The sequence below is a fragment of the Microcaecilia unicolor genome, chromosome 13 (genome assembly GCF_901765095.1).
Source record: "Microcaecilia unicolor chromosome 13, aMicUni1.1, whole genome shotgun sequence".
In the NCBI taxonomy this organism is placed as follows: domain Eukaryota; kingdom Metazoa; phylum Chordata; class Amphibia; order Gymnophiona; family Siphonopidae; genus Microcaecilia; species Microcaecilia unicolor.
The window spans coordinates 92,573,823-92,585,986 of record NC_044043.1 but is presented as its reverse complement, the minus strand read 5'-3'; the positions used below and the strand labels follow the sequence as shown (position 1 = coordinate 92,585,986).

The 12,164-nt window shown below is 46.8% G+C and overlaps 1 protein-coding gene across 1 annotated transcript in view; it reads left to right on the top strand.

The window, feature by feature from the left end:
* The window catches only part of SLC66A1 (solute carrier family 66 member 1), a 39,743-nt gene extending 29,593 nt beyond the window's left edge, over window positions 1-10,150 (top strand). Inside the window, exons 6-8 of the mRNA XM_030185724.1 lie at window positions 1,190-1,282; window positions 4,888-5,073; window positions 9,033-10,150. Coding sequence (XP_030041584.1) covers window positions 1,190-1,282; window positions 4,888-5,073; window positions 9,033-9,137 — 384 coding nt within the window. The 3' untranslated portion in view covers window positions 9,138-10,150. The remainder of the gene's footprint in view (window positions 1-1,189; window positions 1,283-4,887; window positions 5,074-9,032) is intronic.
* The last annotated feature ends 2,014 nt before the right edge of the window (window positions 10,151-12,164 follow it).

The following is a 12,164-nucleotide window of genomic DNA, read 5'->3' as shown; positions in this document are numbered from 1 at the left end:
TGGTAACTGGGCAGGGATCTACGTGATGTCCTGTCCTGCCAATCGGCTTCCAGATCTAGGGGACTCTGATGGTAGAAGTCCGAGAACTCTTGACTGAAACACTGGTTTTATATATATTTTTTGTGCTTTACAGAAAGGGCCAGTTCAAGCACCCTAGGCAGACCTTCAACCTTGTGCCTCCTCAACCAACTGAAGCTTGTAGGCTCCTCACTCCCCTCTTCCTCTGAAATTTTTGTAATTAAATTCAACAATTATGATCACCTTAATACCACCACTCCTTGAACAATCCTTCAAAAGTGTAAAAAGGCAGACAGTGATGGTTCTTTGAATTTGTGTGGCTGCCAGGACCTATTGGTTTTGCAGCTGCCACCCTAGGTAACTGCCCACTCTGCTTAGTGGTTAAGCCAGCCCTGTTTACAATTTGAGCACTTTTTAATTTTTCTTTTCTTTGAACTGTGCTTTCATTAATCAACAATCCACTGGTAGTGATGCAGGAACTGAAGGCCATCATTTTGAACCCCAGCTCTCCACCCGTGGTTGCCGCCAGAGAGGCTGTATTTGATTTTAGGCACACCAATTAAATCTGACTTGGCACCTCCTGAAGGGCGCGACAGCTATCGATAAATCTTCCCTTCTACCAGTGATAGTTGTGTGAATGCCTTCTCTGGTAGGAGGGAGAGCAGTTGAAAGCCTGAACTATTTGGCATGAAATTGAGGCTTTTCAGAATATTTTGAGGGCATTCAGAAATTCTTTTATGGGATGCGTCAGCTTTTATGGGGTACGTGACCCACCCTTTTCCCAGATAAATCTACGCACAAGGATCAACAATGCATGTACTTTGATCCCCAGGAAAAAGTAGGAGGGCTCCAGATTAGGTTGGAGGAGACGAAGCGTATTTTATTTTGAAGGGGAAAAGTGCCCCCCTCCAGAAGCAGTTGTAGAACAATTTCCATGATGCTTGTTTCTTCCTGGGGCAGTTTTCAGAGGGAAAGCACAGATCTCCTTTTCCTTTGAAAATGGCTGTGAAGGCCAGGGAGAAGGGGATAAATTCCTGTGGGTAAAAGGGGTGGTTTTGATAATTGCCACCCTGGGGAGCCCGTCTTTGTGTTAAACGGCAATTTCTTGTACCATAATTAAGGTAATAAGGAGCTTTTCCTGACGTAGTCTCTCCTTTGCTTTATTTTGTAGCCTTTCACAAACAAGGAGATTATTGGATTTACCATTGGTTCAGTCTCATCCCTGCTCTACCTGACTTCCAGGTTACCACAGATAATCACCAATGTAAGTTTGTTTGTTTGTTTTTTTGCTCTGACTGTGCACTGTAACCCCCTCCAGGAGGAGAAGAGTATTATTGCCTTCTGTCCCTTGAATTAGCAGCCTTGCTGCCAGATATCTCTCGAGAAGAAAAAGGAGGAAAACCAAAATCTTCCACAAGGAGTCAATAGACAAAACAAAAGTGGAAGTCGCCAAAATACAAATTTTCAAGACAGTAAATAAATGTCAGTAGGCCGGTAATGATGAAGTCCATCAAATTTATTCATCCGTCATTGGTTAAACATCAATCCAATTGAAGGGCTAACATAGTAGATGACGGCAGAAAAAGACCTGACCGTCACCCAGTCCGCCCAACAAGATAAACTCACATGTGCCATTTTTTGTGTATACCTTACCTTGATTTGTACCTGTCTTTTTCAGGGCACAGACCGTATAAGTCTGCCCAGCACTATCCCTGCCTCCCAACCACCAGCCCCAGCACAGACCGTATCAGTCTGCCCCGCCTCCCACCACTGGCTCTGGCACAGACCGTATAAGTCTACCCAGCACTATCCCCGCCTCCCAACCACCAGCCCCGCCTCCCACCATCGACTAAGCTTCTGGGGATACAAGAAAAAGCAGGTGGTTTTTCCGAAATACTGCATACGAGTAAAACTAGCAACCAGTGGCAGAGATACAAATCCCACTGACGCTCCTTGTGATTTTGAGCGACCCAACTCGGGCCGTGTTTCGTACAAGCCTTCTTCAATGGTCCTATAAAGCTCAGCAAATATGGATGATAGGACGGTACAACCAAAATGTAGCACTAGGTGAGTACAGAAACAACGAAACAAAGCGGAAGAAATCCAGGAAGACCAGACTGAAACCACAGAGCGTGTTTCGTCTGAAAAGGCCTTCTTCAGGGGTCTTCAAATTGACATACACTGATGTTCCTCCGAAGGTTCTCACGAAATGAGCCGATCGTTGGTGCTGTCCAAACAGAGCATAGACATTAAAGTCTGTAAAACCTTTTTGGTGGTCTTACCATCTGTGGTTTCAGTCTGGTCTTTCTGGATTTCTTCTGCTTTGTTTCGTTGTTCCTGTGGTTTTTTTGTGGGAGATTTGGACTCTCTTTGTTGCACTAGGTGAGTACAACACAGTCTGACTGTGGTCTAGTAGGTTATAAGGTTGTCCTCATTTTGGTTGTAACCTCCTGTTATCCATATTTGCTACGCTTTATAGGACCCCTGAAGAAGGCCTGTACGCTGAAACATGGCCCATGTTGGGTCTTATTCTTTCAATTGGATTGAGGTTTAACCAATGATGGACGAATAAATTTGATGGACTTCATCATTATTACCTGTTGACGCCAAATCTCTCTCTCTCTCTCTCCAGCCCAGATTCAATGTGAACCTCTTGCTGCAGAACCTCAAACTCCAGTGGGCTTTTTAGCATTTGCATCGAGAAGCCAACCTTTTCTCAGAGGGGAAAAATGTTCTAGATTAGCACAGGAGGTTATAAAATGAAGCTGGAAGGGGGGTAGCAACTGACGCTACTGACAGAAATACTAGGAGAATTGAAGAAAGGATGGGGGAAGCTGGAGATCCTCCAGAGCTTAAGAGAACACAACAGCAGTGAAATTGGGAAGAGCGGATGGTTCCTTTTAGACCTTGTCTTTGGGACAGTGAGAGCAGAGCCCGTCACCCCCTGCATTTGCACAGGAAGAGAGCCTGTTCTGATCAAGTGGCACTCACCAGTGCTGTGACACTTGATGAGACCCTCTGAAAATAAGTTTAACAAGAGGTCTCAAAGACACCCCTCCTTGGTTTCTGTGATTTAGCATCATTCATGAAAGCCTAGTCCAACCATGCTACAGTGAGAGCTACCAACATTGGAACTACAAATCTACAACTGACTCCAGGTCACCTCTAAAAGGCCAAGCCTTCCCTGGCTTTACTCCACAGCATGCCTTCAAATGTCCTCACTTTTCAAAGGAAGTCAGAACCAGGCCCCCATGCGTACATCGGGATAAAATCGGAACTGGCCCAGCATGTTCTAAGTGACATGGGCTCATTTGCTATCTGTAGACCAGATATTCCAGGACCTGGATTAGGTTGTCATTATAGTGAAGAAAAAAATCTACGGGGTAATCGAAGCAGGCAAAAAGCGGAAGCAGGCTGAACACAGGTTTATTTGCTACAATATATAAGACTCGACATGGCCACCGTGTTTCGGCACAGAAGTGCCCTGCCTCAGGAGTCTTGTATTGAGATAAACTGCAAGAAAAGAACCTTTGCAGCCGAATGGGCAAATGTTGAATGGTCTTTAAAAAGGCCGTGCATGAACAAATATTGCACCACCTCAAAGGGTAAATCGTTCTGGGTTAAGTAGTGCCGAACAAGTGTGCTGTGTGCAGCTCACCTCTTTTTAAAGGCTGTTCAGCGTTTGCCCATTCAGCTGCAACGGTTCTTTTTTTTTTTGCAGTTTATCTCATTAGAAGACTCCTGAAGCAGCCAGTTCTGTGATGAAACACGGTGCTGTGTCGAGCCTTACATATTGCAGCAAATTAATCATATACATAACATAGTAGATGACGGCAGAAAAAGACCTGCACGGTCCATCCAGTCTGCCCAACAAGATAACTCATATGTGCTACTTTTTGTGTATACCCTACTTTGATTTGTACCTGTGTCCTTCAGGGCACAGACCGTATAAGTCTGCCCAGCACTATCCCCGCCTCCCATCCACCAGCCCTGCCTCCCGATCTCGACTAAGCTCCTGAGGATCCATTCCTTCTGCACAGGATTCCTTTATGCTTATCCCACGCATGCTTGAATTCCGTTACCGTTTTCATTTCCACCACATCCCGCGGGAGGGCATTCCAAGTATCCAGCACTCTCTCCGTGAAAAAATACTTCCTAACATTTTTCTTGAGTCTGCCCCCCCTTCAATCTCATTTCATGTCCTCTCGTTCTACCACCTTCCCATCTCCGGAAAAGGTTCGTTTGCGGATTAATACCTTTCAAATATTTGAACGTCTGTATCATATCACCCCTGTTTCTCCTTTCCTCCAGAGTACACATGTTTAGTTCAGCAAGTCTCTCCTCATACGTCTTGTAACGCAAATCCCATACCATTCTCGTAGCTTTTCTTTGCACCGCTTCAATTCTTTTTACATCCTTAACAAGATACGGCCTTCAAAACTGAACACAATACTCCAGGTGGGGCCTCACCAACGACTTATACAGGGGCATCAACACCCCCTTTCTTCTGCTGGTCACACCTCTCTCTATACAGCCTAACAACCTTCTAGCTACGGCCACCGCCTTGTCACACTGTTTCTGTGTTCAGCCTGCTTCCTTCTCCCGCTTTTTGTCTGCTTAGGTTGTCATTATTCAAAAACAACAAATCCCTTATTTCTCTGGTAAAAAACATAAATGTGATAAACAAAGAACCAGGAAAACGTACTAATACAAAAATCACTATCAATAAGGTTATGGAGTGGTGCATCAGTTACCAGATATCAGATATATCAGATCAAAAATACCTAATAAAACTGTGAAACTCAGTTGGATTCTTTGATTGACAGATTTGTCTTGGGTTTCTCTCTAACTTGTGCTGGTCTTTTGCAGTTCAAGAGGAAGTCGACAGAGGGCCTCGCCTATTCTCTGTTTGCTCTCGTGATCCTGGGTAACCTGACCTACGGCCTGAGTATACTGCTGAAAAACCCAGAAAAAGGGCAAAGTGAGAGCAATTATGTAATCCATCATTTACCGTGGCTGATTGGCAGCCTTGGGGTGCTGTCTCTAGATGTCATTGTATCCTTTCCACAGAACTGAGTACACATCTTTTTTTCATAAATAAACCATACAATTAATTAAGTAGGAGGACAATCTTATCGGCAGGGGTAGCTTCTGTGATAAGATAATAATCTCTGTGCCTGTATTCCAGACTCAACTGCAAAGGAACCATCAGCAGTGACTCGTTTCACATGAGCCGTACTCTTAGGGTTGCCATATTTTGTCCCCCAAAAAGGACACATGCCCCGCCCCCTGTCACATTTTCCCCTCCCCCCTGTCACACACCACTTCACCCCCCCCCCCCCCCCCCCCCCCCCCCCCCCCTCCGCGTCACCCTCCTCCCCTTACCTTACTACTGCCCTGGTGGTCTAGTGACCTCTTCGGGGCAGGAAAGAGCCCTGCGTGCACCCTTCCTGTTGCTGATCTTGGCGCCGATTAAAAATGGCGGCCGAGAGTTGAAGTCTCGCAAGGTCACTTCAACTCTTGGTGGCCATTTTGAATCGGCGCCGAGATCAGCAACAGGAAGGGTGCACGCAGGGCAGTGCTCCGGGCAGGAATGAGGGGGCTCTTTCCTGCCCTGAAGGTGGAAGAGGTCACTAGACCACCAGGGCAGTAGTAAGTAAGGGGAGGGGAGGCTAGCAATCTGCCCGTTTGTCTGGATTTCTGGACAAACGGGCAGGCTGGTGGGCAGGCCGTCCTATAGGAAATCTGAACAAAATCCAAACAAACGGGCAGATTGGCAAAACCCGCCCGGTTGTTGGACATGTCCTCAAAAAGAGGACATGTCCGGGTAAATCCGGACATATGGTAACCCTAAGTACACTCATAGCTCACTTCTGCTCGTCATCGGTCCTTTCAATCTGATTTATGTTAGTCTTTCTATTCAAGTGGTCAAATTTTGTTTAAATGAGCACAAATCATGTATTAGGAACGAAGTGTTAACATCTCTGTTGGTATCACATTGGGAACAACAACAATACATTTGGACAGATATGACGGCGAGTTCTTGATGAAATCAAAATGGGTCAAGGAGGAGGTGATGACATTTGTTTGCTAAATTATAAGGAACCAAGACGACTCTTTATGTTAAATTCAGTAACCCTCTAAGGGATTTAGGGCCCCGTTTACTTAGGCGCATTAGTGTTTTTGATGTGCTACAGTTAGGTTGGACGCTAACCGTATAGGTGCCTCTAGGGATATTGTAGGCGTGTACACGGTTAACGCGTGTACAAAACATGTGCCTCTAACGAATCTTAGTAAACGATCCTTATTCTAGAACTGGGTTGGGCTTCCTTGAATTTTAGCTTTTCCTCCTCATTTAACATTTCAATCTTTTTTTTTTTTGACTGATTTATTGAGGTTCGATTCCGATAGGTCCCGCTCAGTAACTTGACTCATTTATGTTTCATCAATTTTTATTGATGAAATAACAGAATTAACAGTCAACAATCTCAGTATATACCATTTGAAAACGAGACAACCTGAGTACAAGCATGGTGATAATCTCATCATCAAAGTTTTAACATTTGCTCCCCCCCCCCCCTCTAACTCCACCTCCCACCCCTTCAGGGTTTATGTTTAAACGGTTCTTACATAGTAACATAGTAGATGACGGCAGAAAAAGACCTGCACGGTCCATCCAGTCTGCCCAACAAGACAACTCATGTGTGCTACTTTTTGTGTATACCCTACTTTGATTTGTACCTATGCTCTTCAGGGCACAGACCATATAAGTCTGCCCAGCACTATCCCTGGCTCCCAACCTCCAGTCCTGCCTCCCACCACTGGCTCTGGCACAGACTGTATAAGTCTGCCCAGCACTATCCCTGTCTCCCACCACCGGCTCTGGCACAGACTGTATAAGTCTGCCCAGCACTATCCCCGTCTCCCACCACCGGCTCGGGCTCAGACCGTATAAGTCTGCCCAGCACTATCCCCGCCTCCCACCACCGGCTCGGGCTCAGACCGTATAAGTCTGCCCAGCACTATCCCCGCCTCCCACCACCGGCTCTGGCTCAGACCGTATAAGTCTGCCCAGCACTATCCCCGCCTCCCAACCTCCAGCCCCGCCTCCCACCACTTCAGGGTTTATGTTTAAACGGTTCTTATTATGGAACATTCATGTAACACAATAACCAATGTAGTACAAATTCAGCAAAGAGCCGATCAGACCTCCTCAGAAGGTTCTATACCATAAGACCTCTAGTGTTTCCATATCAACATCCATAATTACATTATAGAACTTTCTCTTCCCTCCGCCCCCTCCCTCCTTCCGATACACCCAGAACTGATAACAGTAACCACACGAATAACTAGTAATAAATTCTCCAACCTCTTCCGCCTAGGGACTTCTTCAGTTAACTGATTAACGCTAACTTGACATTTAAATAGTATTGCTTAAATGCTGCCGATGCTACAGTTTTTTATTCTGAGAGGCAACAAAAGAGCAAGTTATCAACACACAGGTATGAAGCGTAACCTGGATACGTGGTTTGAATATATTTTTTGCTCTAATTAAAAGTACGTTTTTTTCATCCAACAATATTTTAAGATTTTATTGTAGGGCCATACCCTGAAGCTGTATGTGAAACGTGGCCCATGTGGGTAGATGGTCTGAAATAAATAAGTGTACTAATTATTGAAGAATAATTTTTTTACAGCTTTGAAAAATTAAAAGTAGAAAAATACATAATTTAAGTCATTTTGACTGAAGTTTATTGGAACCGATGAAGAGCAGAAGTGAGCCATGAGTGTAGGGCTCATGGCGGTTCCTTCGCAGTTGAGTCATAAAGAAACCATGCTGCACAGTCGTAGGCCTTCTCGTGGATGCTCAGCCCTGTACAGGGTAACTTACCTAAATGTTAGTGTTCAGTAGGGAATCCTCTAGCACTGATACTGTTTTAAACTTTTATCACACGTGTAGCTTTTGAACTGGGGCAGGGCACTGTATACCTAACTGGCATCAACATTTTCATACTGGAAGTGGAATAACTTGGTGGTTAGCAGGGAAGCAAGAGCTCAAATACTGCTGCTTGTTATGTTAGGCAAGTCCCTTTCTCCTGTTGCCTCAGGTGTCCACATAGACTGTAAATTCCTTGGGGAGGGGACTTAAGTTGTCTGTCTCCGTGCCTCTACTGGTGCTAACAGTTGCTGTTTGACCCAACTAGAGCTGGGCAGTGGTCGAGAAGGCGGTGTGTGTAATAGGGGCAGAAAGGAAAAAAACCGCACTTAAGTATCTAAAGATATCCTGTTAGCTTAGTTTGAGGTGCTAAGGTACTGCCTTGGAGCCTGAGGATTGCAAGTTCAAGTCCTGACCAGCAGTGGCGTAGCTAGGTGGGGCAACGGGGGCATGGGCCCCCGCAGATTTAGCCGTTGCCCCCCTGCTTTCACCCCCCCCCCCCCCACCGTCAGGTACCTTTGCTGGCGGGGGTCCCCAACCCCCGCCAGCTGAAGCCCTCTTCAGTGCCGGTCTGGATTCTGTTTCTGTGCACGCAGCACGTCAGGACTCACAGAAACAGAATCCAGATCAGCAACGCGCCGGACTCTGAGACCGGCGCTGAAGGGGACTTCGGCTGGTGGGGGTTGGGGACCCCCGCCAGCAAAGGTACCTGGCGGTGGCGGGAAAGGGTTAGCGGCGGCGGGAGGAGGGGTCGAATGGGATGGGGGAGGGGATGGCGTCAGGGGGGGCTAAAATGTGCCCCTCACCTCAGGCTCTGGACCCCCCTCTCGCCAGAGTCTGGCTACGCCCCTGCTGACCAGGAAAAGGGATAAGTGCGAATCCTGCCTAATCTGTGATGCTGTGTGGGTGCTGCAACTAAAAAGATGTTTCATGCCTGTGACAATAGTTGCCAGGGTGGAAGAAGAAGTTTCCAGTCTGCTTTCTCTCCTAGATTGCTAATGTGCCTGTCTGCCGTTAGAAACCTGACCTTTAACATTTTATCCTTAACTCCCAACCCCCCCCCCCCCCCCCCCCTCAGATATCAATCCAGTTCTTTCTATACCGGAAAAATAGATATAAAGCTGGCGGTGACGACCCTGAGGAAAAGGAATCGCTGCTTCACAATAGCTTCACCCACCCCTAACGCTGGGGAAAAGAGACATTTGAGGAATTAGAATCTTATCCCAAGATCCTTCTTCTCAGTCGCAGTTTACTTTGCACCTTTATCTCTTTCTATGTGGATCAAGATAGACATTGCGTTTTCTGGTAACACTAGATAATGGCAAAGCCTCCATTGTCTGAGCAGAGTTGGAGTTCCATTGAACCCTTCAGGAAAGGACGACTGCTCAGTCGAGGTGAATTCTGACTGGCATTTCTAATACTGTATCGCTTCCGGGACTGGTGGGCCAGTGGCCTAGGCAATAAAGCCTCAGCTATGCCCAAGAGGGCCTCAAAGTACCATTTTCATAAGGGATAACTTTTGACATGCGCCCCAAAGATGGGGAAAAAGAAGCGGCTACGCAGCAGCTGATCGCAGAGGACACTGCCGTGCTGAGCCATAGAAGCACCTTTTTCGTGTTGGCGTTCTCCGTCCTTGCTGAAAGGTGACTGTTCACTCCTTGGTCTTTCTCACAAACTGCCTGTAAAATGGAAAACCTTTTTGGCCCTGTTGTAAGCTAAACATCCAGCGAACTTGCTGTGTCTGGAAATCTCCACAGGTATGGCGCAGGGAGCGTGGACAGCGGCCCACTCCATGCAGAGAGGATGAGCTGATGCTAGCCAAGGTCTGTGTGCATCCTTTAGCTTATGTTGGCAGAGAGAATCTGTAACAACCCCCTACAGGCATGTCTAAATGTTGACCGTAAAATCACAAAGGAATTATTCCCCCCTCTCTGGGGTTCTTCTGTTTTGAAATATTGGGTTTTCACAGACTCACACAGTGTGGCTCAGATAAATGTACAGCTGTTTTCAATTAGTGAATTAGTCACAGAATGACAAGAAATGAACTTAACGAGTTCTGCATGATGGGAATATTTTATGTCGCAATATTGCATAGCAGTGACGTCTATGCGAAAAGAATTTTGTGTAGTTATGGGGGGGGGGGGGGGAATCATGTAGGAAAGACAGAAAATGATTAAATGAAAATTGTTGAAAGTGTACTGTTTAATTTTTTTTTCTTTACTCCTTTCTCATTGTCTCTTGTTGCCTTGGTCTCTTTAATTGTCTCTTCCTGCATTTTTCAAAGCGTTGCATTTCTAGTTCTAATTTTTAATGGGATCTGCATCCCCTCAAAGGCCCCTGGTCCTTGTTTTAAGGCTGAAATGGTGACCCCCGTTAGGCAGGGGCTACTAACAGCTGGCCTATAATTGAATCCTGTTTGAAATGCTTCCAGGCTGGAGGGTGAAGAAGGTTGTCCTGCAGAGATGAGATGTGGTCCAGATGCTACACAGAAGGACCCTGAATTCAGGCTTCTCTGATCAGAAAACCAGCTGAAGACAAAAAGAAATGGAAATAGGAGGGCAGATGGGGGATTGTAGGGGTTTATCTAGTCTACCTAGTTTCCTGTGTTTGCCACTGCTATAGGCCAATGCCCCTACCAGTCAGGTTTTGAAGATACCCCAAAGAATATTCGTGAGGATTGGGCTAAGAACCTCCTCTAGAGGCTGCTTTCTAGATGGTGGAGAACCAGAACTACCTAAGTCATGCCATTGGTCCATCGAGTCCAGCATTTTGCCCAGTAGCCAATTCAGATCACCCGGACGTACCTTTCCCATTGAAATGGAGAGATCCCTTCCTTTAGCTCAGTTCCAATAGGAGGCAGGGATGCCCGTGTCTGCTTGCCTAATAAATACTAATGGAGATTGTCCTCCAGAAACCTGTTCAAGCCTTTTTCCTCTTTCGCTGTTTTGCCATAGAAACCGTAGAACATAACAGCAGTTAAAATCCATATGGCCTCTCCCTTGCACCTTCCTTTATGCCTGTCCCATTCTTTCTCAAATTCAGATAGTCTTCATCTCTGCCACCTCCACTGGGAAGCTGTGGAACAAATTCACCGCCCTTTTTGTCGAAAAAGTATTTCCTTAGGGTACTCCTGAGTCTGTCCCTTTTCACTTTCATCCTATGCCCCCTCGTCCCAGAGCTTCCTTTCAACTGAACGGGACTTCTCTCCTGTTCATTTATGCCATGGAGGTATTTAAATGTCTCTGTCATATCTCCCCCACTTCCAAAGTGTGCATACTTAAATCTTTTAATTGTGTAGCGTTGCGTACAACTGGTAGCGCTATAGAAATGATTTGTAGTAGGTGTAGTAAGTCTGTCTCCATCTGCTTTATGACAAAGACCACTGACCCATCTAGTTAACTGCGTTCTGGACCGACTCCATCCTTATAAAGGGGCACAATTACTTCCTTTTTTCTTCCTGGCCATTCCTCTCCCTATACACATAAGCATCCTGACTTTTATCCAGTGGCATAGCAAGGGAGGGGCGGTCCGCCCAGGGTGTCAGCTCGGGGGGGGATGCGCCCTACCAGCTCCCCCCTCCGGGTGCAGCACGATGACAGCCCCCCCTCGGTGCATCAACACTCCCCCCCCCCCGACCAGTGCCTACCCCGCTCAGCTCCAACCAGCTCCCGCACCCTATCTTTAAAGACATTTTGGAAACCGTGGAGAGGTGAGGCGCAGCGCCTCGTGCCTGCATGTAAAAGAAGCGTGGATCCTCATTGGGCCTTCTCTCACGCTGTCTGTCCCGCCCTCCGCTGATGCAACTTCCTATTTCCGCAAGGGCAGGACAGACAGCGTGAGGGAAGGCCCGATGAGGATCCACGCTTCTTTTACATGCAGGCGCTGCGCCTCGCCTCTCCACGGGTTCCGAAATTTCTTTAAAGGTAGGGTGCGAGAGCTGGTTGGAGGGAGCTGAGGAGGGTAGGCACTGGGTCGGGGGGGGTGTTGATGCGCCGAGGGGGGGTGCAACGGCGAACCGCCCCGGGTAGCAGCCCTCCTTGCTACGCCACTGCTTTTATCATGGCCTTTTTATCACAAGATTAGCTGTGGCGATGCCCCGATTTATATGGCTGATCTCATAGACCTACCAACCAGAAACACAATTAGAACATCACGAACATACCTAAATGTTCACTACCGTAGCGGCAAGGGACTCAAGTACAAATCAATT